The sequence below is a fragment of the Drosophila rhopaloa genome, unplaced genomic scaffold (assembly GCF_018152115.1).
Source record: "Drosophila rhopaloa isolate 14029-0021.01 unplaced genomic scaffold, ASM1815211v1 contig_203, whole genome shotgun sequence".
NCBI lineage: Eukaryota > Metazoa > Arthropoda > Insecta > Diptera > Drosophilidae > Drosophila > Drosophila rhopaloa.
The window spans coordinates 266,866-294,044 of NW_025335088.1; the positions used below are offsets into that span (position 1 = coordinate 266,866).

Genomic DNA, 27,179 nt, shown 5'->3' on the forward strand with positions numbered 1-27,179 from the left:
CGACTAGTGAGCTGCGATCCAAGCGCCACGAGCAGGTCCGTATTTTTACGGCAGTTCCGGATTAATTCCGTAACACTGCTTTTTGTGAGCCGCCTAATAGATATTGCATGACTCTCATATACGATGCATTCATCGCAATAGTAGGGAAGGCCATTCCTCTTATCGATGGCATCGCAAACCAGGACAGTATAGCCAAGACTTTGCGTGATACATTTTATCACATGTATGGCAGGGAATACTTTACTGCCCAGCCGAGATAACTTTCTTTCAATTTTTCAATGAACAGAAAGCCATTATCACTGACCACGGACCACTGTGCACTATAGCGTAGAGCTGCAAAAAAATCGATGGTACTATCGATAATATCGATGACTGGCCGCCGGTGACCGTCTTCGATATTTTTCAGACTATCACGATAGTATTACAAAAAATTTGCATCACTTGGATTTCGAAGAATTAAGAAGGTAAGCACGTTTTGGATACGAAAAATTAAATATTTATTTCTTTTGTTTTCGACAGAAATATTCAAATTTTGGTGGTTTCGGTATTCCGGTGATTCCTTAAAAATGGATGGCGAGGGAAAAAGTAAGTGGATGGAAAAGATATTAAGAAATTAAATTCTCATATATTTTTTTTACACAATAGATGGAGACAAGGATGTGGAGCAGACAGCATCGATAGATATTGAAGTAGTGGGCAAGGCGCAAGAGAAATCTTTGAAAAAGTTGAGCCGATTGGCAAGTTCGGTGTGGGATCTCTTTGAAAAAACAAAAGATGGTAGGGAAGCGAAATGCCGCATTTGTAAAACGATTTACAAAACCAGCGGAAACACCAGCAACCTTGCCGATCATTTAAAGAGATTCCACCCAACTCACAGCCAGTACAAGGCAACGCAACCGACAGTAAAGAAATTTTTTAATCACGATGAGTACGACAGCAATTCGGTCCGAAAAGCGAGTCTTGATATGGCGTTGATGGGAATGATTGCTAAGGACATACAACCTTTTTCTATTGTGGAGGACGAAGGGTTTAGGAAGTTTGTCAAGCTATTAGATCCCCGCTACACATTGCCGTCACGCACAACGCTTCAGGACGTGAAAATGAAAAACATGTACATACCCTCAGTGAAAAACTACAGTCGATCAGTGTGCGATTACAACGGACTGCTGGACTAGCAAAGCCAATACTGGTTATTTGACCATAACAGTTCACTTCATTGACGGGAACTTCAAGATAAATTCGGCAGTATTGGCAACACAGCCACTCCTATGTGCAACAAATCATTCTGCTGACAATATCGCATCATCATTGCGCGCAGAACTGATGAAATGGAGTCTGTTGCCAAAAGTTTGCGCAATAGTTACGGATAATGCCAGCAACATGGTGAAAGCATATCAACTTCTTGAGAAAAGACATCTTCCGTGCTATGCTTATGTACTTAACCTGGTTATACAAGACTGCCTTGCTATAAAAGAGATTCAGACTGTGTTAACAAAATGCATGCGAATAGTGACCTTTTTTAAAAGCAGCACAATTGCCTATGAGAAATTCAAACTAGCTCAAGGTCTCGGCAAGCCATACAGCCTTAAACAGGAGGTTTGTACACGCTGGAACAGCGCGTTTCAAATGGTCGAGCGCATACTCTTGACCAAAGAGTTTATTTCTTACGTACTGCTTACCTTGTCCGAGGCGCCGGAGTGAACCATGTTAAGAACTCCTTAGGACGTTTACTGGACTTGTGTTTTGTTTCAAATTCAGAAGGCGTTTGCCTATCAAGAACGTCACCACTTACACAACCGGAAGATCCTTATCATCCAACTCTAGAGCTGACTGTAGACGCAAGAACAGAGCTGAATAAAAAATCCGAAAAGTCGGTTAAACGAATCCGCTGCTTTCGTAAGGCAAACTTTCATCTTTTAAATACTTTTATATCCGGCTATGACTGGTCCGAATTTTATTCATGCACTAACGTGGCTAAGGCCGTTAATATCTTTTATAATGCATTGAATTCCTTCTTTTATCTGTGTGTTCCGTTATACTATCCGTCAATTTCAAATAAACCTCCATGGTTTAATAAAGAGTTGTCACACCTAAAAAATATTAAGTCCAGACTTTTCAATAAATTTAAAATGTGCGGTTCACAATCTGCCTTCTCTCGGTACCTAAGGGCTCGGTCAAATTTTATCGTGCTTAACGCCCGGTGTTATAAAAGCTATTTGACTCGTTGTAGGGTCCAATTTTCACAAGATCCAAAACAGTTTTATAATTTTGTTAACACTAAGCGTAAATCAGCCTGTTACCCTGCATCACTATCATTCGAAAACTCTACGGCAAATTCTGATCAGGCAATTGCCGATCTATTTGCCCAGTTTTTCCAGACAACATATTCTGTTTCATCCCGTCCAAATCCGTCTTATTCAAATGCCATACCCAAGTCGAACTTGATTTTTTGTCCGAGGTTAAGCGAAAGCTCCCTTCTTTTGGATCTTCATAAAGTTAAGCCTGTCTATTCACCGGGTCCGGACGGAGTTCCAGGCTGCGTGCTGAGGTACTGTGCTGAAACTCTGTGTAGACCTCTGTACAAATTGTTTACCTTGTCTTTAAAAACATCTCATTTCCCACTTATTTGGAAGGAGTCATTTGTCATTCCCCTCATAAGAAAGAAAATAAATGCAATACAAGTAATTACAGAGGCATATACAAATTATCCGCCATCCCAAAGCTTTTCGAAAACACTATTACACCCCATTTGCAACATCTTTGTAGATCGATTATATCTCCATGTCAACATGGATTTATAAGGCGAAGATCTACGACGACAAACCTCTTGGAGCTAACGTCTTTTGTAATAAATGGCTTTAGAAAGAACATGCAGACTGACGTAGTTTACACTGACTTTAGTAAAGCGTTTGATTCAGTAAATCACTCGCTACTTGTATTAAAGCTAGACTTATTAGGGTTTCCATGTGATCTTCTAACATGGATCTCAAGTTATCTGAGTGGTAGGACTCAACGAGTCCTCTTTAAAAACTCGATCTCTGATTTGATCCGAGTTACTTCAGGCGTCCCACAAGGAAGCCACCTTGGCCCACTTCTTTTTACTTTATTTATAAACGATCTCCCTCTAGTCTTGACAAAGTCGAGTGTCCTTATGTACGCAGATGACGTTAAGTTATGCCTGCAATATAACGAAATTTCTAGCAGTTCAGACTTACAATCTGACCTAAACGCTTTTCAAACATGGTGTTGTGAAAATCTTTTGGATTTAAATAGCGCTAAGTGCAAAGTAATGACATTTTTTCGGGTGAACCCACAATATGCAACGTATACGCTGGGTGGTTGCGCGTTGTCTAAAATTACGCATGTTGATGACCTTGGCGTCCTCCTTGACCCTAAACTTAAGTTTTGTGACCATATTACTTCTATGGTGAATAAGGCCAGGGGAGTACTTGGATTTATTAAAAGGAAATTCGATGATCCCTATGTTACAAAGACTCTCTTCATTTCACTAGTCCGTCCAATCCTGGAGTACTGTTCTGCAGTTTGGAGTCCTCAGTATGGTGTACATATAGACCGGATAGAGTCTGTGCAAAAGAACTTTTTATTATTTGCTCTACGGGGCCTTAACTGGAATGCAAGCCTTATTTTACCATCCTACTCTAGTAGACTTCTCCTAATTAATCTACCATCCTTAGTAAACCGTAGAACGATGCTTGGCACAACTTTTATCTATAAACTTATTCACGGGGAAGTGGAGAGTCCCGAGTTACTGGGTCGCATAAGCTTCTCCGTGCCTAATAGAATTACCAGGAACTATGTTCCTCTTACATTAAATATTTGTAGATCTAACTTTGATATGCATGAACCGTTTAGAGTAGTGTGTAACGACTATAATAGACTATACCACATTATTTCTACTACCGACTCTTTGCCAAGCCTAAAATCATTAATTTTATCTTACTTAGCACAAAATTAGTATTAGTATTAGTCTCGTACGTATTTGTAATCTTAGTCTGTCCGCTTCTACATTGTGCTTTTAACTTCTCGCGATCTCGTTTTTACGCCTATTAGGCTCCGCGCGTAACAAGCACTGCTTGGTGTCGTAAGGGCCACTTGTTTGCGCTGATCATAGTGCATCAACGTCCGAATACCATATAGCTCCTATAGAAAAATCAAAAAATTTAAAAATAATAAAAATTGTATTTTTTTATTTATCAAAAATACCTTCGAGATATAGTAATTATTTACTATATGATGTCGTCGACTGCAGCTCCAAACACAAAGTCAACAAAAAAGATGACAACAAAACAAAACCAAAACAATACTCAAACAATAAGACAAAATTAACCGTGTCCAACAACAACAGATTTGTCAAAACTAGCTGAATTTGTCCTACTAGCTGAAATTCAACCAGAACTGGGTCAAGAGACCCAACGGATACCAAAGCCCCAAACAATTTACATTAGGGAGGAAAGCTCGACAATATTGTTGCGCTGGTCGGGGACAGAAATTTTCATTTTGTTCCGATCACTAAAGGGAATATTCAGGAAACCAAACTTCAGACCAAATTCGAGGAACATTTCCGAGCTGTGTCCGAATACCTGGAGGAAGCTAAAAAAAAAACTACTACACGTACCAACTAAAAAGCAGCAACAGGTTGTAAGTTGTACTAAAAGGAATCGAGCCAGACGTAACCCCAATGAACTTATCGATGCCCTTAAAGAAACCTGCTTTTCGTTAGTAACTTTAGAAACATCATTAACAGCATCAAAAAGCCGCAACCACTCCACAAGGTAGAGCTGGAGCCGGACTGCACAGTCTTGAAGAAAAATTAAGTGCATCCCATTTATAACCTGAAATACCTATTGCACCGAAGAATTAAGGAGGAAGAACACTTTCACAATTCCGCTAATTGCCCTGCCAACATGAAAGATCGCCAAAAGAAGAAATGTGGAAATTGCGAGGGAAATTACACGGCAAGCTAGAGGGGCTGTGTGGTCTAAAATGAGTTGAAAACAAGAGAGAACGCTATAGTCGAGTGCCTCGACTATTAGATACCCGTTACTCAGCTAAAAAAGTTCAAATTATCAATTTTAATTCGGAGATCTCTTAGCATTGGCAGCTTTCAAGCACGAGCATCAGCACAACTGGCAGCTTTTGTCCTGCACCAGCAGCTGTGTTTATGTTTATGTTTTTGAGTGCAATAAATTCACTAGAAATATTAAACATACATACTTATATTGGATAAACACATACATTCTTAAATAGTATTATGTATATTAAAGTCTAAATGTTTGCACAACACGAGTAACGGGTATAGCGAATAGCTTTCTTTGAAAGGAGTTATCTTTGCCGGGCAATTGCAACTGTGTACAATGTAAATACATACATATAAATATGCTTACATACATACACACATGCACCATTGTTTTACTCAGACCTCCAATTTGGCTAACTTGATTTGATTTGCATAGTTCTTGGGATATAGTTCGGTATTGACAAATGAAAACCATCGCAATTTCCTTTAATAGAAATCCTTATCGAGAATTAACGTTGACTCTGTTGAGCACCTTGGCCAGCTGTTCCAAAGTCATCCGTTAGATGGCGCTACCACGGGCCATGAAAGGCGGAAATGTAGGCGCTAGCCAGGCTTAAGCGTTTAATAGGTTTTTGGGCGTTAGAGTGGGCGTAGCAAACTTTTATTAGGCAAATCGATAGGTATTGACGAAACAAATACATATCAATTACAATTTTCATAATAGCATCAAAACTGTGGCCACAGCTTGTGGCTTGTGGGCGTCAGAGGGGGCGTGGCACCATTTCGAAACAAACTTGCGCTGCGTAAAAACTCCTAAAATCTACATGCAAAATGCCAATCTTCTAGCTTTTATAGTTTTCGAGATCTCAGCGTTCATACGGACAGACAGACGGACAGACGGACAGACGGACATGGCTAGATCGACTCGGCTAGTGATTCTGAACAAGAATATATATACTTTAGGGTACTTTAGTCGGTTCCGACTTATATACTGCGTGCAAAGGAAAGAAGGGTGTGTGCGAAGTTTCAATTCGATATCTTTAAAACTGAGAGACTAGTTCGCGTAGAAACAGACGGACAGACTGACATGCTTATATCAACTCAGAGGTGATCCTGATTAAGAATATATATACTTTATAGGGTCGGAGATGTCTCCTTCACTGCGTTGCACACTTTTGACCAAAATTATAATACCCTCTGCTAGGGTATAAAGAGGTTCCGGTCAGTGACCTAATAACCCCAAAAATGGTTTCTAATTATGACCTAATCATACGTCTCTGCTACTATCCGAAAAAAAGGAAAAATCTTTTATCATAATGAAAAGACCACACAATTCCGTCATTAGTTTATTATTGTGTCTGTCTGAATTGTTCGAAAATGGTCTTCTAACACCCAAAATACCATATCTGGAAGCACACAATGTTATCCCGGCAAATCAAATTGGCTTCCGTCAAAACCATGAAACAATCGATCAAGTTAACAGAATACGCACAGCCTTCGAGCATCGGGAATATTGCAGCGCAATATTCTTTGATGTATATCAAGATTTCAATCGAACCTGGCTCGATGGCCTCATGCATAAGATCAAAACAAAGAAGTGCACTTGGACCTACTTTGTTCGTCCTATATACATTGGGATATTCCTACGAACGAGCAGCTAACAACATCTACGTTTGCTGACGACACTGCAAACCCAAGTCGCTCAAGGTGCCCACGCCGAGCAACACAACATAATGTGGCTATCTGATTGGAGTATTAAAATAAATAAACAAAAATGTAAACACATTACGTTTACTCCCAACAGGCAAACATGCCCTCCACTACCATTGAATATTACGCCGAATTCCCAAGTCAACGAAGTAACGTATGTCGGCGTGCACCTAGACAGACGACTAACCTGGAAAAGACACATCGAATGTATGAAACTACTTCTAAAACTAAAAGCCAGCAGTTTCCACTGGATATCAAACGCTCTATCGCCCCTGCGTCTGGACTACAAGGTCCTGCTCTACAACTTCACTCTCAAGCCTATCTGGACATATGGCTCCCAGCGCGTCATATCACTGTTAGATTACTAGAAGATTTTTTACACTTATTGTTAGTATCCGAAAGAAGAAGATAAATTAAATAAAAAGCAAAGCAAGATCAAAAAAAATTGTTTTTAATAAAAACAACTACATTTCTATGCCCATATTGCTAAAAACAATGAATATATATATGACTTCTTCATTGCGTTGCAAACTTTTGACTGAAATTATAATACCCTCTGCAAGGGTAGTTGTCTTATATCGACTATTTATCAAAATATTCCTTTGAGCCATAGTAATTATTTACTTTATCATAATTATGCTTTTAGTTTTGTCAAAATCGGACAACAATATGCAGCGTAAAATCGAAATAGCTTCATTGGAAAGTTTCAGCCAAATGGAAATACAGAAGAAGGAACAGGCGGGCTAAAGCTTAGACGGATATGGCTTGATCAACCTTCCTAGTGATGGTGATCAAGAACATATATACTAATGTATTTAATGAAGTGTCGGAGAAGTCTCCCTTACTGCGTTGCAAACTTTAGACTGAAGTTAGGAAGGGGGTATTATTTTAAAGGGTATACAAAATTAGACTGGTTTAAAAACTCTGGTTTCTCAAAGTTACATTTTTGTGATTTAGACCCTTAATGAATACCCTAGTTATGTTATTTTGTTTTTGTTTTGATAAGAAATTTTTTAAAGAATGTTTTTGTGATTATTTTAAATCGTTAAGTAAAAATTTAACTGTTTTCTATGCCACTGAAATGTGATTTTAAGTATAAATTGTTTTGAAAGAGATTTTTGTGATTATGATGATTTTTCTATTATATTGCTTTTAATGTTCGCCATTATTTGCTATTAATTTTCGCTTGCAGCAAGCCAAAATCAAAATAATACTTTTTCTTCAGTTATATAGATAAATATCTTTGTCGTTATAGCATAACATAACAAAACAAAGCAAGTATTATAAAATGTAATAATTAAAATCATGAAGTTTTAATGTTGATTCAATCATACTTTAAAGATTTTGGTTTCTCGATCGCTATTAGATAAAAAAAAGAATAACTTTTAGAAATCTAAATTGTTTTTGAAACACTTTTTAATAATGTTTATCCTGATATTTAAAATAAAATTAAAAAGCCATTTTTATTTTAGCGCGTATTTGTGTACTCTTTTTAGAAAGTTAAGTCCTCTCGTTTTTACAAGTAATTTATGAAATTTAGCTTTAAGGAAATAATTTATAAAAGCTAGTTAGTAAATAAAATATATCTCAAACTAAAGAAGGTAACAATGTTTTATGAAGCTGGCATAACCACCCTTAAATCTTCTATTCTCTAATTTTACTCAAATATAACTCAAATAATATTATGTTAGTACTTTATTAAGTTAAAATTCTTTATTTGAGTATTTTATTTTTAGACACAACAACCCTATACACAAGTAAAAAATTATTTTAGTTTCTATCCTACCTGTAAGGGTGGAAAAATCGGCCAATTTTCTTGGAGGTTGATTTTTTAATTTATGTACCTTTAAATTTTATTTATACTGTTTCAGTCTTGTCAACAAATCGTCTTCACATATATTTGGTATTCAGTAAACCGTTATCCACAAAGTGTACACTTTACTGACTTATGTATGTGTATTTACACGATTACTAAACCGAGCGAATAGGGTGGCAGTCATGCACTGCTAATGACAATAGAACATAATGGTATAATCATCAGCCACTTCGTTATAGTATTTTATTATTAAACGGTATAATGTATCTTTTGTTTATTTAAATATTTAATTATTATCAAAGTATATAAATCAGTAAACGAACGACTGTGAATAAATAGAATAGATCAACGGCAATTTTACTACCCCTTATGATTAATTATCGATTTTCGATTGCACAAGCTACTATTAGCGATTTATCATTTATTTTGGAACAAGTGAGAAAATCAAATCATTTTCAACTAGGTTTAACCCTATTAAACTTATTTTAAAAATTCTTTTCCCTTCTTTCATTTTGATAAATGCTATAGCCTAGTATCCAGATCGACAAACGATTACGCTAGCGTAAAAACTTTGATCTTTCGAGTGTGACCAACATTTTGAGAGTTCATCAGATTTAAGCGTGCTACGGTCGTACTGTCTGGGTATTAATGTTATTTTGTCCTCACAAGTAAACACCTGCAATCGACTTTTGTGAGTTTTTTGAGTTTTTCCCTCCATTTCCACTTTCAGTGAGAAGCGCACGCCAAAAGATTAAATTTTTTAATCCAAACATTATGATATTATCAACTACCTTGGCAAAACAAGTCTACCGCTGTACAAAGAAATTAAAAAACAATACAATTTAAATTTAACAGTTGTTTTTTTTTATTTACTGATAATTATTTGCTAATTTAAAGTTCATAGCTGCACTTTTATTGTGTTTTTTCGTACATTCTGGACCTAAAAAACATTTTGCTCTGACAAGAGGCACCACAGATAGTATTAATGTTATTTTGTCCTCACATGTAAACACCTGCAATCGACTTTTGTGAGTTTTTTGAGTTTTTCCCTCCATTTCTTATAATGTGAGAAGCGCACGCCAAAAGATTAAATTTTTTAATCTTTTCGCTAGGGTTCACGTTTCCGCAGACTGGCAACGCTATGGAATTTTCTGGTATTTTTTCGTCGATCAGGAGACCGACGTGAAAAAAAGGCCCGACGAAAAGTGAACGCCAGCTGTTTGCCTCTCGCTCTCTCTCATGACTGGCGTACAGTTTTCGTCGATCTGGATACTAGGCTTAAAGATGGTAAATCACTTGTAAATATACATGGAAAATCTTAAAGAAATTTTGTGAGCCGGGTAGTATATTATAACATTTAAGATCCGGTCACACTATTGTTCTCTTTGTTCGCTCTGAAAAATTGTGTATTCGAATGTAATAGTACAATGTACATTGTTTAAAATTGATTAAATTGTATCACAAAAGCAAACAATCCATTGTGTTACAGTTGTTCAATACTCAATGCTTATCTATTTTTTGGTCATAACTTTTTAAAGTTTGTCCCTAGCGGTTATAATTGGTGGATGTATATATGTACATTCATATGTGAAAATACAGTTGACAATATTCCAAATGTGGCTGCGTTGAGGTAATATTAATATTATAAGCATATGGCAACTTTATGCCATATACACATAATATATGTTCATTTTTGCAAATAAGAAACTAATTTAATTTAGTAATTGTTTTGTTAACTCAAAAATACAAAATACCATATTTTTAAATGTTTAACTACTAATTAAATGCTTGTTTATTTTAGCATAAATTAAAAGTTACAACAACAATACATGTATGGACGCCGGCCACTTATTCTGGTATTCATTTTCATCAAAACAACGAATGCAGAAATTTTTTTTTTGAGGAACTGCACTTTTTATAAGACAGATTAAGAAAAGCATAATACGACCACATGTGAGAGGTAGCGTCTTTGCATTTAAAACTATGGAAAAAAGCCTTTGCCTTTAGAAAAAATAATTATATTGATGGTTCAGTTCTGTCATTGCTCTGTAAAGCCGATAGTTTGGTGAAGATAAAATATTAATTATTAAAATTAATCGAATATCACTGTTAAATAACATAATATTTTTGATTAAGTTTGTATTCGATATTGAATGTCCAAATGGTTCCTTAATTATACATAAGTGCCTGTATAAAAATTCTGGGCCAGATTTAAAGACTAATAATCAAAATTAAATCAAAAGATTCCACTAAGAGTAATGTCAACATCAAATAAAGAAAAATGGCAAAGTATAGAGATTACCTTTAAGGTAGTTTATGCAAGGACCTAAAAATACATATGTATAATTAGTCTGAAGCAGCCAAATTAAATATACTGAATTATAAGAATCAATTATAAAAACAAGCATAGTCGTGCCACTATGGTTGGTTCTCAGCAAAAAAATAATCATATAAAATTATCAGAAACACACGGATTAAGCAAAGATTGCACATTCACAGGTGAAAGTAATTTGAACACAACTTTTCTGGAAAACAGACAAATCGCAAAATCACCTTTATCTCCAAAATCACTACCTCAGCAAGCAATTCAGATGATTAACCAAAATTCTACCCAAGCTGGTATCACTCAAACTAATTCTCATATTTCAACTCATCACCCGTGTCGGGGCAGTGGATTGCAGTATTTCAGCAGTAGTTATGGATCATCAGCAACGGTTCATGATCGTAAAGACGATTTTCCACAGCAGCCCTCAAATAAGTATGCCAATTATACTGGAGATGTCAACAATTTGCCCACTTCCGATGCGTGTGAAATTTTGGGACCCATTCAAGGTAACTACTAATTAGCCCTAAAGATGAATTACAATTATCTTATTACATGTTATTTATTTTAGCAATATCTTTGCCTAATGTAACGTCAGTTTCTAAAAAAACGGATGTTCCCCGGTTACATTTAGGTAATATATCCGGGAATTCTAAATCACAATCGGTACCCGAATGTGAATCCCTCGTTTTGTTGAAAGAATCTCCAGTAATGGAAAGCGACACATTCTCATTTCATGAGCAAATTATAATGTCGGGTCAACAAAAAAGTGAGTTGCAGGAGAAACCAAAGGTACTCGTCGTTTCACCACAACAAGTAATGATTTTATACATGCATAAGTTGACTCCATATGAGCGTACAGAAATACTCACTTATCCGCAGATTTATTTTATTGGTGCCAATGCTAAGAAGCGCCCAGGAGTCTATGGCCCAAATAATTCTGACTATGATAATGAGCAAGGTGCTTATATTCATGTACCTCATGATCACGTGGCATATCGATATGAAATGCTTAAGATAATCGGAAAAGGTAGCTTTGGACAGGTGATTAAAGCGTACGATCATAAGACTCATGAGCATGTTGCCTTAAAAATAGTGCGGAACGAAAAGCGGTTTCACCGTCAGGCACAAGAGGAAATTCGCATTCTTCATCATTTGCGTCGCCACGATAAATACAATACTATGAACATAATACATATGTTCGACTACTTTACATTTCGAAATCATACTTGCATTACATTTGAGCTCCTCAGCATTAATCTTTACGAATTAATTAAGAAAAATGGATTCAAGGGTTTCAGTTTGCAGTTGGTACGAAAGTTTGCTCACTCACTGCTTCAATGTTTGGATGCTCTTTATAAAAATGACATTATTCATTGTGATATGAAACCAGAAAATGTACTATTAAAACAACAGGGTCGGTCTGGCATAAAGGTAAGTTTAGTTTGCAGACCTATTCAAATATTTCCCTCTTTAGCGGGACAAATTAGAACATTTAATAATATAAAGGTTAAATGTGGAAAATACATATGAAACTACCTATTCTTTAAAGACTTTCTTTCTTTTAGAAAAATGGTAAGGGCAAGTTATTTGAAAAAGAATTAGTTGTATTATTATTGTGTGCAAGCCGAAAATCACGGTTTTTAGAAAAACATTGCTTTCCCTTTTGTCTTACTACGATCACGTTATGTGTGCGATTTTCACCTTACATCATTTGAAATGTTTACCGTGGTATTTTTATACCCTTGCAAAGGGTATTATAATTTCAGTCAAAAGTTTAAAACGCAGTGAAGGAGACATTTCCGACCCTATAAAGTATATATATTCTTGATCAGCATCACCAGGAGAGTCGATCTAGCCATGTCCGTCCGTTTACTTTCCCAAAAGTTGTCTTTCTATTGCAGGTAGTATATAAGTCGAAACTAGCCGGATCGGCCGTCTATATCATATAGCTTCCATATAACTGAACGATCGGAAATGCCATAAATTTGCTTTTTTTAAAGTTTGGAAGTTGGGATTTTCTATGGGTTTTGTTTTTGGGCAATCAATCCGACCAACCAATTTTCATAAGGATCGGCCGCCTATATCCTATAGCCGCCATATAAAGGATTGATCGGAACTGCCATAACTTTGGTGTTTGTAAAGTTAGGAAGTTAAGATTTTTTATGAGTATTAAGAACGCATCATCTGAATAGTTTTGGAGAATATAATTTACAGAATATTCTGCAAGGGTATATCAACTTCGGCTCCGCCCGAAGTTAGCTTTCCTTTCTTGTTAACATTACTTTCTAAAATAACTATTGATTAATTTAAAAAACTTTTGTTTTCGTTTTCATCATATAATAAATAAATAAATAATTGCTCTTTTCCCTTAAGTTGTACCTTTTCTGTACATTTAAGGTCCGTCTTATCGCCTGAACCGCATAGAACAAAATACATTTAAACAGAGAATAAATCGATTTATGTTTTTTCGGCGTACTTTTGGTCAACATAAAGTAATTTTCGTGACTTGGTAACAGCGTTATATAACAAATTTTCAAAAATGACAAATAAATTGTAATAAAACGAGGACGGAAGCTAACTTCGGCAAGCCGAAGTTTTAATACCCTTGCAGACTTTGACGAAATTGCTAAAAGTGAAAAAGTAGCGAAAGGAATAAGGTATACATAAGTAAACTAGATTTGCATCGTTTCAAGTCAATTGCTTTTATACTGCAAAAATGTCATATACAAAAGGGATACTTTCGCAGCCTTTAACAATTTTTACTATCTCCTTTAAGATATAGACTTCCGAGCGGCAAGCGCTTTTACCCTAATCAAGATATGCGTAAATAAATAAGAATTGGAAAATTTTATGTTAGTAGCTTACACACTGCGCGAAATATTCTGATAATCATCAAATTTGGACCGATTTCACCCTATTGTTCTTATGGGAGCTATAGGATATAGACGTATGTCAATAGCTTATACACTGCGCGAAATATTCTAAAAAACATGAAATTTTGACAGATTTCACCGTATTGTTCCTATGGGAGCTATAGGATATAGACGTCCGATCAGCACGCGCTTTTACCTTGATGAAGGAATGCATAAAAAAATACGATTTGAAAAAATGTACAGCAATAGCTTTTACACATCGCGAAATATTCTGAAAAACATCAAATTTGTTCCTATGGGAGCTATAGGATATAGACGTCCGATCGTCACGCGCTTTTACCCTGATCAAGGTACGCATAAAAAAATAAGATTTGGAAAGATTTATGTCAATAGATTTTACACTGCGCGAAATATCCTAAAAATCATTAAATTTTAACCGATTTTACCCTATTGTTCCTATGGGAGCTATAGGATATAGACGTCCGATCGCCACGCGCTTTTACCCTGATCAAGGTATGCATAAAAAAATACGATTTGTAAAGATTAATGTCAATAGCTTTTACACTGCGCGAAATATCATAAATTCTTGCAAGATATATCCAATTGTTCCTATGGGAGCTATAGGATATAGACGTCCGATCGGGGCGATTTTCAAACTTGATCTGCGTACACATGTTTTAGGACGATTGTGAAAGTTTCAGATCGCTAGCTTTTAAACTGAGCTCGCAAACGGTATTGAAACAGACGGACAGACGGACAGACGGACATGGCTATATCGACTCCCCTATTGATCCTGATCAAGAATATATATACTTTATGGGGTCGGAAACGTCTCCTTCACTGCGTTACAAACTTCTGACCAAAATTATAATACCCTCTGCAAGGGTATAAAAATTGATTTTCAATAATATTCACTTAAAAACTCGAAAAACATTGAATTGCATTAAATTATTAAATTACACCTTGGAGAAAAAACTGGCTTTAGTAAATCTTATAGCAAAGCAGAGGAGGGTATCAACCCGGTTAATTTAAAAGGTGAATAAAAAAGCCATAATACATTTTCTCTGCTTTTGTGAGAAAATCGTATTTGCATCCATATGGTAAATTACAATTTATACAATAACATATTTCAATAAAGAAAGAACGCTATTCGAGATTCTTGATTAAGAGATTTCTTATATAAACAAGAAAGGAAAGCTAACTTCGGGCGGAGCCGAAGTTGATATACCCTTGCAGAATATTGTACATTATATTCTCCAAAATTATTCATATGATGCATTCTTAATACTCATAAAAAATCCCAACTTCCTAACTTTAAAAACACCAAAGTTATGGCAGTTCCAATCGTTCAGTTATATGGCAGCTATAGGATATAGTCGCCGGATCCGGCTCGTTCCGACTTATATACTACCTGCAATAGAAAGACAACTTTTGGGAAAGTTTCAAGCAAATAGCTTTAAAACTGAGGGACTAGTTTGCGTAGAAACGGACAGACGGACGGACAGACGGACATGGCTAGATCGACTCTCCTGGTGATGCTGATCAAGAATATATATACTTTATAGGGTCGGAAATTTCTCCTTCACTGCGTTAAAAACTTTTGACTGAAATTATAATACCCTCTGCAGGGGTATAAAAATAGTTGTCTGCCAAAAAAGTTTGCTAGCAACTACGAAGATTCAGCTTCTTCATTATATAATTAACAAAAATTTTATATTATTAAACAAATCAATCACATTAATATTAAAAAGTATAAATTGTGTTTCTATCTGTTTTTAAATATTAAAGGTTATTGACTTCGGGTCGTCTTGCTTTGAGAATCAGCGAATATACACATATATACAGTCGCGCTTTTATCGCGCTCCTGAGGTAATTTTGGGGGCGAAATATGGAAGAGCCATCGACATGTGGTCTTTGGGTTGTATTTTAGCAGAGTTGCTATCTGGACACGCATTGTTCCCTGGCGAAAATGAAAGCGACCAGTTGGCTTGCATTATTGAAGTCCTGGGCATGCCAAATAAAAATATATTAGCCAGCTCGAAGAGGTCAAAATCGTTTTTCAGCCCAAAGGGATATCCACGGTATTGCACTGTTCGAACTATGACTGATGGAATGGTGGTCCTAATTGGTGGACAATCACGTCGAGGTAAACCACGTGGGCCACCATGCTCGAAGAGTCTTTCCAAAGCGCTAGATGGATGCAAAGATCCTCTCTTTCTGAATTTCATACGTGGATGCTTGGAATGGGATGCAGATAAACGATTAACACCATCCGATGCTTTAAAGCATCCATGGCTACGACGGCGCTTACCTAGGCCGCCAAGTAGCTCAAGTGGCTGTGGTGGGGTGAGTGGTGTTAGTGGGAACCAATCACCAGTAATAGGTAAAGTAGACATACAGTTTTAATATTTGTTTTAATGTTTGTTTGATTTTAGGTCAAAATAAGAGCTTGGCGACAGAAGTAACGTCGTCATCAACATCTGCTACATCTATCTCTTTAACAATACAGCGGGATAACAGCCATTCCAGTCTACGTCTTAAACATGGAGGTGTTAAGGAAATGGACTTTAAACTTACTAAATGCCACAATATTGCGGACGGAACATTAAGCGGAACAAAAGCACCTTTGATGAATACTGAGCTTTTAGTAGAAAGCTTCAGCAAAACCACAGTTACATCGCCACGATTACCGACAACGCATTCTGCTGACTCCGGCGGAATAAGTAGTCTTAGCGAAGTGGACGTTGGAGCCTCAAAATATTATCCGTCATCACTTTCATATTTACCGCATATGAATAATAACGAAAATAACCGTAGGTTTAGACTGTTATTTAAATATTAATATATTGCAACCTTTATTAACCATTGCTATACATAAAATATTATTTCAGGACTATTCAAATTCTCCGGCTCGTTAAACAGCTCGGCTAACTCATTGACGCAGTTGGAACAAGTCACAAACTTCGATGTTTTGGGAGAGTATGCGGCCTCAACCACTCCAAATGTACCAACAACAGACACTAGCTATGCGTTTGATTCAGGTTCAACGGCCATAGAGATTGCACAAGAAACCTTGGTTAATCTAACTAGCACGTACGCAATGGAAAAATCAAACGACATTATTGGGAACTCAAATTTGTCGCTTCTTTCAAACAAGTTAAAAGTACAGTCAAATGATATATAGCCAATTTTTGACAATATGCAATACCCCATGTAAAAGATTAGAAGCAGTACTTCATGTTGTTATCTGATTAATTGACAACGCACTGCCATACAAGTGATAAACGAAATACGTCTTGGCACTGATTTGCATTGCTCTAGTACTGGCATGAAATCGCACATGAACAGAAGAGATCTCACAAATTAAAATTAAAAATTATGCATTTTAATTACAAAAAGCGTATACCCGTTAATTGAGTAAAGCTTACTAAAATGTTAGGAAATTTTGTTTAATGTTGCGAACATTCTTTATTTCATATAAATAAAAGCCCTGATACAAGATACTTCTCCATTTTTTATACCCTTGCAAAAAGTATTATAGTTTTAGTCAGATGTTTGTACCTTAGTCCAGGACACATTTTCCTCTAAAGTATATATATTTTCATCAGCATGACTAGGCGAGTTAATATATTATTGTTATAATATCGCTATATACTTGAAATATTCAATATTTTGCATTTTTATGCATATTAAGTTGGAAAACGCACCTGATCGAACGTCAATACCTTATAGCTGTCATAGGAACTGTTGGGTTAAATTTACGCAATTTTTATACCTTTGCAGAGCGTATTATAATTTTGGTCAAAGTGTGCAACGCAGTGAAGGAGACATCTCCGACCCTATAAAGTATATATATTCTTGATCAGGATCACCTCCTGAGTTGATATAGCGATGTCCGTCTGTCTGTTTCTACGCAATCTAGTCTCTCAGTTTTAAAGATATCGAATTGAAACTTTGCACACACCCTTCTTTCCTTTGCACGCAATATATATGTCGGAACGACTATATCCTGTAGCTGCCATATAACTGATTGATCGGAAATGCCATAACTTTGGTGTTTGTAAAGTTAGGAAGCTGGGATTTCCTATAGGTTTTATATTTGGCCAATCAATCCGACCTACCAAATTTCATAAGAATCGGCCGACTATTTCCTATAACTGCCATATAACTGATTGATCGAAAATGCCATAACTTTGGTGTTTATTAAGTTAGGAAGCTGGGATTTCCTATGGGTTTTATATTTGGCCAATCAATCCGACCTACCAAATTATCGGACTTATCGAAATAATAAATTATAAGGATCGGCCGACTATATTTTTATACCCGTTACTCGTAGAGTAAAAGGGTATATTGTATTCGTGCAAAAGTATGTAACAGCTAGAAGGAAGCGTTTCCGACCCTATAAAGTATATATATTCTTGATCAGGGTCACTAGCCGAGTCGATATAGCCATGTCCGTCTGTCTGTCTGTCTGTCCGTATGAACGCTGAGATCTCGGAAACTATAAAAGCTAGAAGATTGGCATTTTGCATGCAGATTCTAGGAGTTCCTACGCAGCGCAAGTTTGTTTCAAAAAGGTGCCACGCCCCCTTTAACGCCCACAATCGCTTACATACGATTTTAAAAATTTAAATATTTCGGAAAAGTAAAAATGCAGTTTTATTGTGTTTATCGATACCTATCGAAATGTAGAAGAAATTTTTCAAATCGGACCATTCGTTAAAAAGTTATGCGTGATCAAAGTTTCTATCTCCATCTCCCTCGCACTCCCTTTACTTGAGTAACGGGTATCTGATAGTCGGGGCACCCGACTATAGCGTTCTCTCTTGTTAAAGTTAGGATGTTGGGATTTTTATGAGTATTAAGAATGCATCATATGAATAATTTTGGAGAATATAATTTACAGAGTATTCTGCAAGGGTATATCAACTTCGGCTCCGCCCGAAGTTAGCTTTCCTTTCTTGCTTAAAGCCTAGTATCCTGATCGACGAAAACCGTACGTCAGTCATGAGAGAGAACGAGAGGCAAAAAGCTGGCGTCGACTTTTCGTCGGGCCTTTTTTTCACGTCGGTCTCCTGACGAACGAAAAAAATACTAGAAATTTCCATAGCGTTGCCAGTCTGCGGAAATGAGTTTTGGGTGAACCCTAGCGAAAAGATTAAAAAAATTAATCTTTTGGCGTGCGCTTCTCACTGAACATTATAAGAAATGGAGGGAAAAACTCAAAAAACTCACAAAAGTCGATTGCAGGTGTTTACATGTGAGGACAAAATAACATTAATACTATCTGTGGTGCCTCTTGTCAGAGCAAAATGTTTTTTAGGTCCAGAATGTACGAAAAAACACAATAAAAGTGCAGCTATGAACTTTAAATTAGCAAATAATTATAAGTAAATTAAAAAAAACAACTGTTAAATTTAAATTGTATTGTTTTTTAATTTCTTTGTACACCGGCAGACGTGTCTTGCAAAGGTATTTGATAATATCTTTTAAAGGCTCTTTCCCGCAAATACGATATTTGAATTTTAACTGCTTGTCAACAAACCCAGCTGATTGACAGTACGACCGTAGCACGCTTAAATCTGATGAACTCTCAAACTTTTGGTCACACTGGAAAGATTAAAGTTTTTACGCTAGCGTAATCGTTTGTCGATCTGGATACTAGGCTTTAAGAAATTTTCGTTTTTTGCACCCGTATATTTGGTAATATAATGTTTTATTCACTCATCGACGTCTATCAAACTAATGAGTAACTCTGAAAAAACCGATACCAACAGGTGTCGAACTTTTCTCCGTTTTAGTCTTTAAACTCCTTTCTTGTATAAACTCTGTTTGTGATGATTGTCGTTAACAGTTTTTTTGTCATATTTTGCGAAATATCCAAAAAGTCATTAAATTTTAACCGATTTCACCCTATTGTTCCTATGGGAGCTATAGGATATATATGCGCGAAATATCTTCCATTCCTGCAAGTTATATCCGATTGTTCCTATGGGAGCTATAGGATATAGACATCCGATCGGTGCGGTTTTTAAACTTGATCTGCGTACACATGTTTTAGGATAATTGTGAAAGTTTCAGATCGCTAGCTTTTAAACTGAGCTCGCAAACGGTATTGAAACAGACGGACCGAGGGACGGATATGGCAATATCGACTCCCCTACTGATCCTGATCAAGAATATATATACTTTATAGGGTTGGAAATGTCTCATTCACTGCGTTACAAACTTCTGACCAAAATTATAATACCCTCTGCAAGGGTATAATAATTTAACTTACAGTCATATGACTGGTACTGAGTTATGGTGCCCTGAGAATTTCAGCTGCGTAGAAGGTCGTTGCGTTGTAGGAAAACCGAGTCAAACTTCTTGCGAGATGATTTGGGTTCACAGAGAGTTTTTCTACGCAAACTAGTCCCTCAGTTTTAAAGCTATCTGGATGAAACTTTACCAAAAGTTGGATTCTATTGCAGGTAGTATATAAGTCGGAACGAGCCGGATAGGGTGACAATATCATATAGCTCCCTAGGAAAAATCGGAAACAAAATTTAAGAAAGTATAATCTTACTGTTTTTATTTTTTAACAAGAGAGAACGCTATAGTCGGGTGCCCCGACTATCAGATACCCGTTACTCAGGTAGAGGGAGTGCGAGGGAGATGGAGATAGAAACTTTGATCACGCATAACTTTTTAACGAATGGTCCGATTTGAAAAATTTCTTCAACATTTCGATAGGTATTGATAAACACAATAAAACTGCATTTTTACTTTTCCGAAATATTTAAATTTTTAAAATCGTATATAAGCGATTGTGGGCGTTAAAGGGGGCGTGGAACCTTTTTGAAACAAACTTGCGCTGCGTAGGAACTTCTAGAATCTGCATGCAAAATGCCAATATTCTAGCTTTTATAGTTTCCGAGATCTCAGCGTTCATACGGACAGACAGACAGACGGACATGGCTAGATCGACTCGGCTAGTGACCCTGATCAAGAATATATATACTTTACAGGGTCGGAAACGCTTCCTTCTAGCTGTTACATACTTTTGCACGAATACAATATACCCTTTTACTCTACGAGTAACGGGTATAAAAATTGTTTTGTTTGTATATGCTTTGCTTTTTATATAATAAATATTCTTTCGGATACTAACAATAAGTGTATAAAATCTTATAGTAATCTAACTAACAGTGATATGATTATGGATGTTTTGGTTGGGAATACACCATGGTGCCCCAGTGATAGTCCCCAGGATTTTCGATTGTGCGCGTTGAATGATGTCAATGTTGCTGCTGCTCGCGTTCCCTCAGATAGGATTGAGAGTGGAGTTGTAGAGCAGGACCCTGTAGTCCAGTCGCAGGGGCGATCGAGCGTTGAAAATCCAGTGAAAGCTGCTGGCTTTTAGTTTTAGATGTAGTTTCTAGCATTTCATGTGTCTTCTACAGGTTTGTCGTCTGTCGAGGTCACCGAGATTCGTTACTTCGTTGACTTGGGGAATCGACGTACTATATAATGATAGTTAAGGGCATGTTTGCCTATTGAGAGTAATCGTTATGTGCGAGCGACTTAAGCTGCTCGTTCGTAGGAATATCCGATGTATATATGACGAACAGAGTAGGCTCAAGAGCGCTTCTTTGCTGGACTCCAGCTTCGATAATATAGTCGTCAGATGATGTTGTTCACGCAAAGGAGTGATTGGTTTAGCTTTACGATTCTTGCCATATTGCAATATATTTCAACGGCGCCCATCTGGATTTACCAGCAATAAAAACTAATTTTATATCTCCGCCATAAGATATGCGAAGGCCTGTTCGTTTGCATCCACGAAAATGTGCTCTTTACTATCCTTAGCTGACAAAAATTCTATTTTCAATTGAATTTTTTTTGATTTTTCCAATTCAAGTACCCAAACCCTAAATTTGCAAAACAAATTGTGTGGAATAAATTCGTTCCCAACACGTTCCCAAGATCTTGTTTGTTGATTCGCTGTTCAGTTGGACAGTCGGTGTTAACAAATCGTTTTTATCAACTGCTGACTTCGTTTTTAGTTAGAAACAAATCCTCTGTACTCAAACTTTCCCACCTTATGGACCCTCTTGACTTCCTGGCTGATTTCAAGGGCGTCTTCTTCAGACTCAAAACTAGCTAGAAAGTTATGTATCTACGTAATGCCTTGTTTGGATAGAATCAATTACTGCATCCCTGAATATACATATCGGCGTTTTTTGCGTTTATATTTTTTATATATTGAGCACATGAAGGCGAACATGCTGCTCCAAATATAATGACTGCCATCTTGTATGTATCAACCTGAGCAATGTGATTACCATGTCTCCAAAGAAATCTCAAAGAATCCTGATCTTCTTTACGAACTTTCACTTGCAAGAAAATTTCTTGTCTGAATTTGAAGAGAATCGTCGTCAATGAAGGGTATTTAGGGAAATACCGTTGATCGTAGCCGCTGCATCAAACACCAATCTCATCTTTTTGGGCTTGTTTATATTAACAAAACCCAGTGTGAGAACGGTAACGCATCCCTAAGCCCCGAACCCTTAGACAACAGATGCATCCCGAAGCTGCGAGCAACGAGGCAACCAACATCAGCGCATCCCGGAGCGACAACGGTGGAAGGAGAGCGACGGCGGAACACCCACCATTCAATGCAGAAGGCGTCAAGGCACTAATGTCACTATTAGTCCCGGGCCGAGGGCTCGTTCGGCATTCTGTCCGTTCTCACTACACAGGTGGGCGGTAAGACGAACACACACATCTGCTGAGCTAGCCCCACGACGTTCGTAGTGAGCAGACAAACAAAATCAGTTTGTTACAATGGCATGAGAACTAGATATTTTCCGTTCGGCTGACTGAGTTTGTTGAAACTGATCTTCACACCATTTTTCTTCTGCAGTAAGCTGTCTTTCCGTGGTAATCTGGTCCGAATCGAAAAAAGCTGAACGATTTGGTTCAAGTTCGTGAGATTAGAACGAATTGAAATCGAAGGAGTTTGAGATGCTTCGACTGGTCCGAAAACTATCCAACCTAACAAAGTATTTTGGGCGATTGGTTCTGCAATTGTGCTCTTCCGGATGTCAAAGAGCATAAGCTGTGGAACATTTTGTTTGGGTAGGTGACCTGTAAGAGGAAGAAGGATGAAGGCTGAAGACACGTAGGATGAGAATTGAGATCCTAAGCAGAATGCCATGGAGAAGTCGGTGCTGTGCCTGCACAGGTTGTCTGGGGAAGTACCAATTCCTGTGATTTCTGCTTGAATATGATGGCGTTTGAGTCCGAGTTGGTTGGTCGGTTGTATGTGTAAAGCTCGAGTGATAGCAGGCTGTTTCCTGCTTTCAGTCAGGTTGATTGCATTGTGAAAGTGGGGATTTCAACAGTATTGCCCAGGGTATGTTTCTAAGCATGTGTTGTGATGGTCGGCAATTTTGTGAGTAGGTTATGCACTAACCAATGATTATATGAATCAATGGCAAGGTGTAACCGGAAACCGAAACTCGCTAATGCATACATTGGCTAAGTCTAACAAATATCCAGAGATCCACTGCAATCTTTTTGGGCAGTCGCTCGATTTTGTACAGTGTATTTATATTGTGCATAAACTGCAAACGGGGATTGTTGTAGCGCTTTATCACAAGGTTCCATTCAACTGCATAGTTCGATTCCGTCAATGCCATATGGTTGAAGAAATGCAATTTCTGAACAGCCGACAGAGATGTATTTCCGTCGTAGAAGGATGGCCATTCTGCAAAACTTCCTGAAAAGCGTGGAACGGAGAATTTGGGCAGCTGAATAGTGGCAACTGGCATGGCGTATGAGTTTTATTAATTGTCTGAACCCTTAATTCGTGTGCAGAAACTGTAAATTTGGATACTAAGCTCTTGCTCAAATTTTTCTTCAATAGCCTCCGCAAAATATAGATGTGTGCGTGGACACTGCAGCAAAATAAGTGTTTAATGATTTGTATAAAATTGTTTTGAAAGCTGAGTCAAAGATCATAATACGATTTGGTCTTCCTAGATTGGCTGTCCCTTTTAGAATTTGCAAACAATTGGGTCATCCTAACTGAGAAGTCGATTTGCCAAATGGTTTTAATTTTTACTCATATTAATAGCTCCTTTACGCACTCAACTTTGAAATATCTTTCGTATCGTTTGTATTGCGCTCTAATCTGTTACTCCACTCAGTTTGAGGAAAGGTAACTGCAAACGTCACGAGAACAGTGTCCAGAGGGAAACAACAATAAAAAAAACGCAGCGGAATTCGTGGTTCTCGTCGATTCTTATGTTCCTCAGTTGTTTAATGTTGGGCAAATTTGTTGGTTTTTTTTTTTTTTTGCAAAACAAAGTAACCAACAAGATTTAAGTAAGTCTACAATCGAAACAAGTGAAATTATGTGTGTGTGCAAAATCCCCTCATGGGCCACCAAAATGTTGTGACTAATTCGAAAGCGGTCGTCAAAGATGAGCAAAACTCTGCTAAGGCGTTTTTCAAACACTTGGTAAATTAATAACAAGTTTTTAATTTCACAAGTTAGAACTCATAAACTTTAATGTTACTTCTGTTTTTACAAAGCTAAAATTTCAAAACGTATTTAAAGCGACCATCTTGATACGAAAAATTATGTCTTCTCTCGGAGCTTCTGTAATATCGACTGCCGGCCGCTCTCTCTGACATTGTCAGCAAATTTAAAACTACTACTTCAGAAACACCCTTTTAAATGTAAATGCAAAAATATCGGGATCGGGCTTCTATTCAGGTTCTTGAAATATATTTTCTTCGGTGGAGTCTTTGCTGCAAAAAATTTAGTTATTCATATAATAATATAATACAAAATTTTAGTTAAAAATATTTTATTTTTTTAAATTAATCTTTTTTACAAAAAACTTATGCAAATTAAGTGGACGCAATTATCCCCAAGCATTTTTGAATTACTTGCATACCTCCCATATGCTCAAATCTTTTTTTCAAGAAAACTTGATGAAGTGCCTTAAGCCAAGTAAAGCTTTCTCACTTTTAAGATAAACGGAAAAGCCAACAAAAAAATAACTGTTAAATTTTAATTGAATTGTTTTTTTAATTGCTTCGTGCACCGGCAGACTCGTCATGCCAAGGTACTTGAGTATATAGTTTAAGACTTTTTCCTGCAAATAGGTTTTTGAATTTTAACTGTTTTTAAAAAAGCCTTGACAGTGACCGTAGTACGACAGTTCTGATGAACTCTAAAAAATGCGGTCTTCCTGGAAAGATTAAAGTTATTCCGCTGGCGAACTAGTTTTACGATCTGAGTACTAGCATTTAATATCAAGAAAAACCAAAAATAAAAAAAAAGGGCCGAATCCTGCGATTTTCTCAAAAACTGTGTATAAAATGTTATCAATTTATGAAGGACTTTATTTCTAATTCAATTTTGTAGTCCTTTTTTTGTATGGGCTGACTCAGACGCTTTTCCACTGTTAAACAATTTTTTCAAAAACTGTGAATACAATTTTTATTAAATTTTTAGTTTATATCCTTGAAGAAACGTCCTTTAAGCTGATTTAGCGTGCAACTTGGCACACGCTATATGAGTGGAAAGATTTACCAAAGTGTGCGGAGTCGATTTTTCAAATGCATTTTTTTAAAACTTGCAGAAATCCAATATGCTAAAATCTTACATATGTATATAGTTCGATTACGTGCCTAAATAGCGAGAAAATCAAAAAATAAAATCAGCCAAGTTTCGAATTCCTCCATTTCGCCATCGCTGCTAAGTCACCGACGCTTTCCTTGTTAGATCAAATATTGCGAGGTGGGCAGAATGTCGCGCAAGTGAAATTGGGCTGTAAAATTGCCGTCTTGTCAATTCTATCAAATTTGTAAAGTGGTGAGAAAATTAAAAAAAAATAGTTAATTTTCACCATCTCAAAATTGTTGCTAACTCAACGACGCTATCTTGACGCACTTTAAATATCAACTAAATTAGAATTTTAGTATTTTATTTTCTTGGATTTTACCGATACCCAGCCTTACTAACCGAATGACTAGTTTACACGTCAATTTAGTCAAAGAAAAAGGCCTATACAAAATATAGCACTTTTAAAAATGGGACTTACAATATCTAGTCTTCTGACACGTCTCTTCGGAAAAAAACAAATGCGTATTCTAATGGGTACGTTGTTCGATAAGTTACTAATGGCTATATACAAAAATGGTCTTGTAAATATTTGCTTATAAATTATAACTCATGTATATGTTCTCCAACATATATTTTTATACACAGTTGGATTGGATGCTGCCGGAAAAACAACTATATTGTACAAACTCAAGTTGGGGGAAATAGTAACCACTATCCCAACAATCGGCTTCAATGTAGAAACTGTGGAGTATAAAAATATATGTTTTACCGTTTGGGATGTTGGTGGCCAAGATAAAATTCGTCCCTTGTGGCGTCACTATTTCCAAAATACACAGGGTCTGATTTTTGTTGTGGATTCCAACGATCGTGATCGCATCAATGAAGCTGAAAAAGAACTTCAAAACATGGTATTCCTTTTTTCGAAGAAAATGTATCTACGTGCGGGATCACTAACAATACTTTTCATTTTCGCCCTAGCTTCAGGAGGATGAGCTTAGGGATGCCGTACTGTTGGTTTTTGCTAACAAACAGGATCTACCAAACGCAATGACGGCTGCTGAGCTAACAGACAAGTTGCGCCTAAACCAATTAAGGAATCGCCATGTACATATGATTTTTTATTTTTAATTTACAAGTATTTAATTAAATATTTTTTAGTGGTTTATTCAAGCTACTTGTGCTACCCAGGGTCACGGACTATATGAAGGACTTGACTGGCTTTCAGCTGAGTTGGCTAAAAAATAATTCAAAAATTTTCTTTTAAATTGTAACATAAGAATTCGTATTGTCCTATGCTGAAAACTAGACCATAAATAAACTTGTACATGTATAAACATTTGTTTTGAAAACAATACCCTTGTATACCCATTGTGCCTAGGTAAGACAACAATGAATAACAACTAAAAACCACCCCGAAAGCTATGTTTTCCTTGCTTGCAGCAATCGAAAAGCACTTTCCTTTTTGAAGATCATTCAAAATAAATATAAAGCGAAACCTATATAATTTTCCAAATTTCCAATTGCAGTCAAACGTTTTTAACGCAGTGAAGGAGTATAAAGTATATACAGAACTAGCATCGTATTAGGGACAAGGAACAAACATTCTTCTTTTAATTTTGTTTGTACCAACAGATTTGAAAAGAAAACCTACCTACCGCAAACTGCTGAAAAACTGGGCAAACGCGATCGATTTCGGTATTACCAGGATAACGATCCTAAACATTCAGCAGCAAATGAAGACTTGGCTTGTCTGGAACTGCCCTCACGTAGTGAATCCATCTGCCCAGTTA

The 27,179-nt window shown here is 36.7% G+C and overlaps 4 protein-coding genes across 11 annotated transcripts in view; 3 read left to right on the forward strand and 1 right to left on the reverse strand.

Annotated features, from left to right (window-relative positions):
• The window catches only part of LOC108053732 (calcium-dependent secretion activator), a 210,273-nt gene extending 201,344 nt beyond the window's left edge, over window positions 1–8,929 (reverse strand). For all 6 annotated transcript variants that reach the window (XR_006417674.1, XM_044460648.1, XM_044460652.1 and 3 more), the window contains exon 1: window positions 8,535–8,929. The gene's annotated coding sequence lies outside the window, so the exon portion shown is untranslated. The remainder of the gene's footprint in view (window positions 1–8,534) is intronic.
• LOC108038605 (E3 SUMO-protein ligase ZBED1-like) lies at window positions 364–1,673 on the forward strand. Its single transcript, XM_017115434.2, has 2 exons — window positions 364–585; window positions 646–1,673. The coding sequence occupies exons 1-2, from the start codon at window positions 567–569 to the stop codon at window positions 1,173–1,175; spliced, it is 549 nt and encodes a 182-aa protein (XP_016970923.1). The 5' UTR covers window positions 364–566; the 3' UTR covers window positions 1,176–1,673.
• Window positions 8,930–9,919: 990 nt separating the features above from the next.
• LOC108038606 (putative dual specificity tyrosine-phosphorylation-regulated kinase 3 homolog) lies at window positions 9,920–17,266 on the forward strand. 3 transcript variants are annotated; one of them, XM_017115436.2, is made up of 7 exons: window positions 9,920–10,194; window positions 10,366–10,524; window positions 11,064–11,396; window positions 11,459–12,321; window positions 15,552–16,146; window positions 16,199–16,576; window positions 16,655–17,266. In XM_017115436.2, the coding sequence occupies exons 3-7, from the start codon at window positions 11,156–11,158 to the stop codon at window positions 16,945–16,947; spliced, it is 2,370 nt and encodes a 789-aa protein (XP_016970925.1). In that variant the 5' UTR covers window positions 9,920–10,194; window positions 10,366–10,524; window positions 11,064–11,155; the 3' UTR covers window positions 16,948–17,266. The 3 variants fall into 3 exon arrangements, with proteins under 3 accessions (XP_016970925.1, XP_016970927.1, XP_016970924.1); XM_017115438.2 differs by having other exon boundaries at window positions 10,366–10,420; XM_017115435.2 differs by having other exon boundaries at window positions 10,366–11,396.
• Window positions 17,267–25,770: 8,504 nt separating this feature from the next.
• On the forward strand, window positions 25,771–26,723 carry LOC108038602 (ADP-ribosylation factor 2). The gene is made up of 4 exons (XM_017115433.2): window positions 25,771–25,923; window positions 26,035–26,297; window positions 26,368–26,493; window positions 26,548–26,723. The coding sequence occupies exons 1-4, from the start codon at window positions 25,857–25,859 to the stop codon at window positions 26,632–26,634; spliced, it is 543 nt and encodes a 180-aa protein (XP_016970922.1). The 5' UTR covers window positions 25,771–25,856; the 3' UTR covers window positions 26,635–26,723.
• Window positions 26,724–27,179: the final 456 nt, after the last annotated feature.

Coding starts and splice junctions, on each gene's coding strand:
- LOC108038606 (XM_017115435.2), top strand. CDS start 10,985: ATGGTTGGTTCTCAGCAAAAAAATAATCATATAAAATTATCAGAAACA. Junction 16,147..16,198: donor GAACCAATCACCAGTAATAG/GTAAAGTAGACA, acceptor GTTTGATTTTAG/GTCAAAATAAGAGCTTGGCG. Junction 16,577..16,654: donor GAATAATAACGAAAATAACC/GTAGGTTTAGAC, acceptor ATATTATTTCAG/GACTATTCAAATTCTCCGGC.
- LOC108038602 (XM_017115433.2), top strand. CDS start 25,857: ATGGGACTTACAATATCTAGTCTTCTGACACGTCTCTTCGGAAAAAAA. Junction 25,924..26,034: donor ACAAATGCGTATTCTAATGG/GTACGTTGTTCG, acceptor TTTTATACACAG/TTGGATTGGATGCTGCCGGA. Junction 26,298..26,367: donor AAAAAGAACTTCAAAACATG/GTATTCCTTTTT, acceptor TTTTCGCCCTAG/CTTCAGGAGGATGAGCTTAG.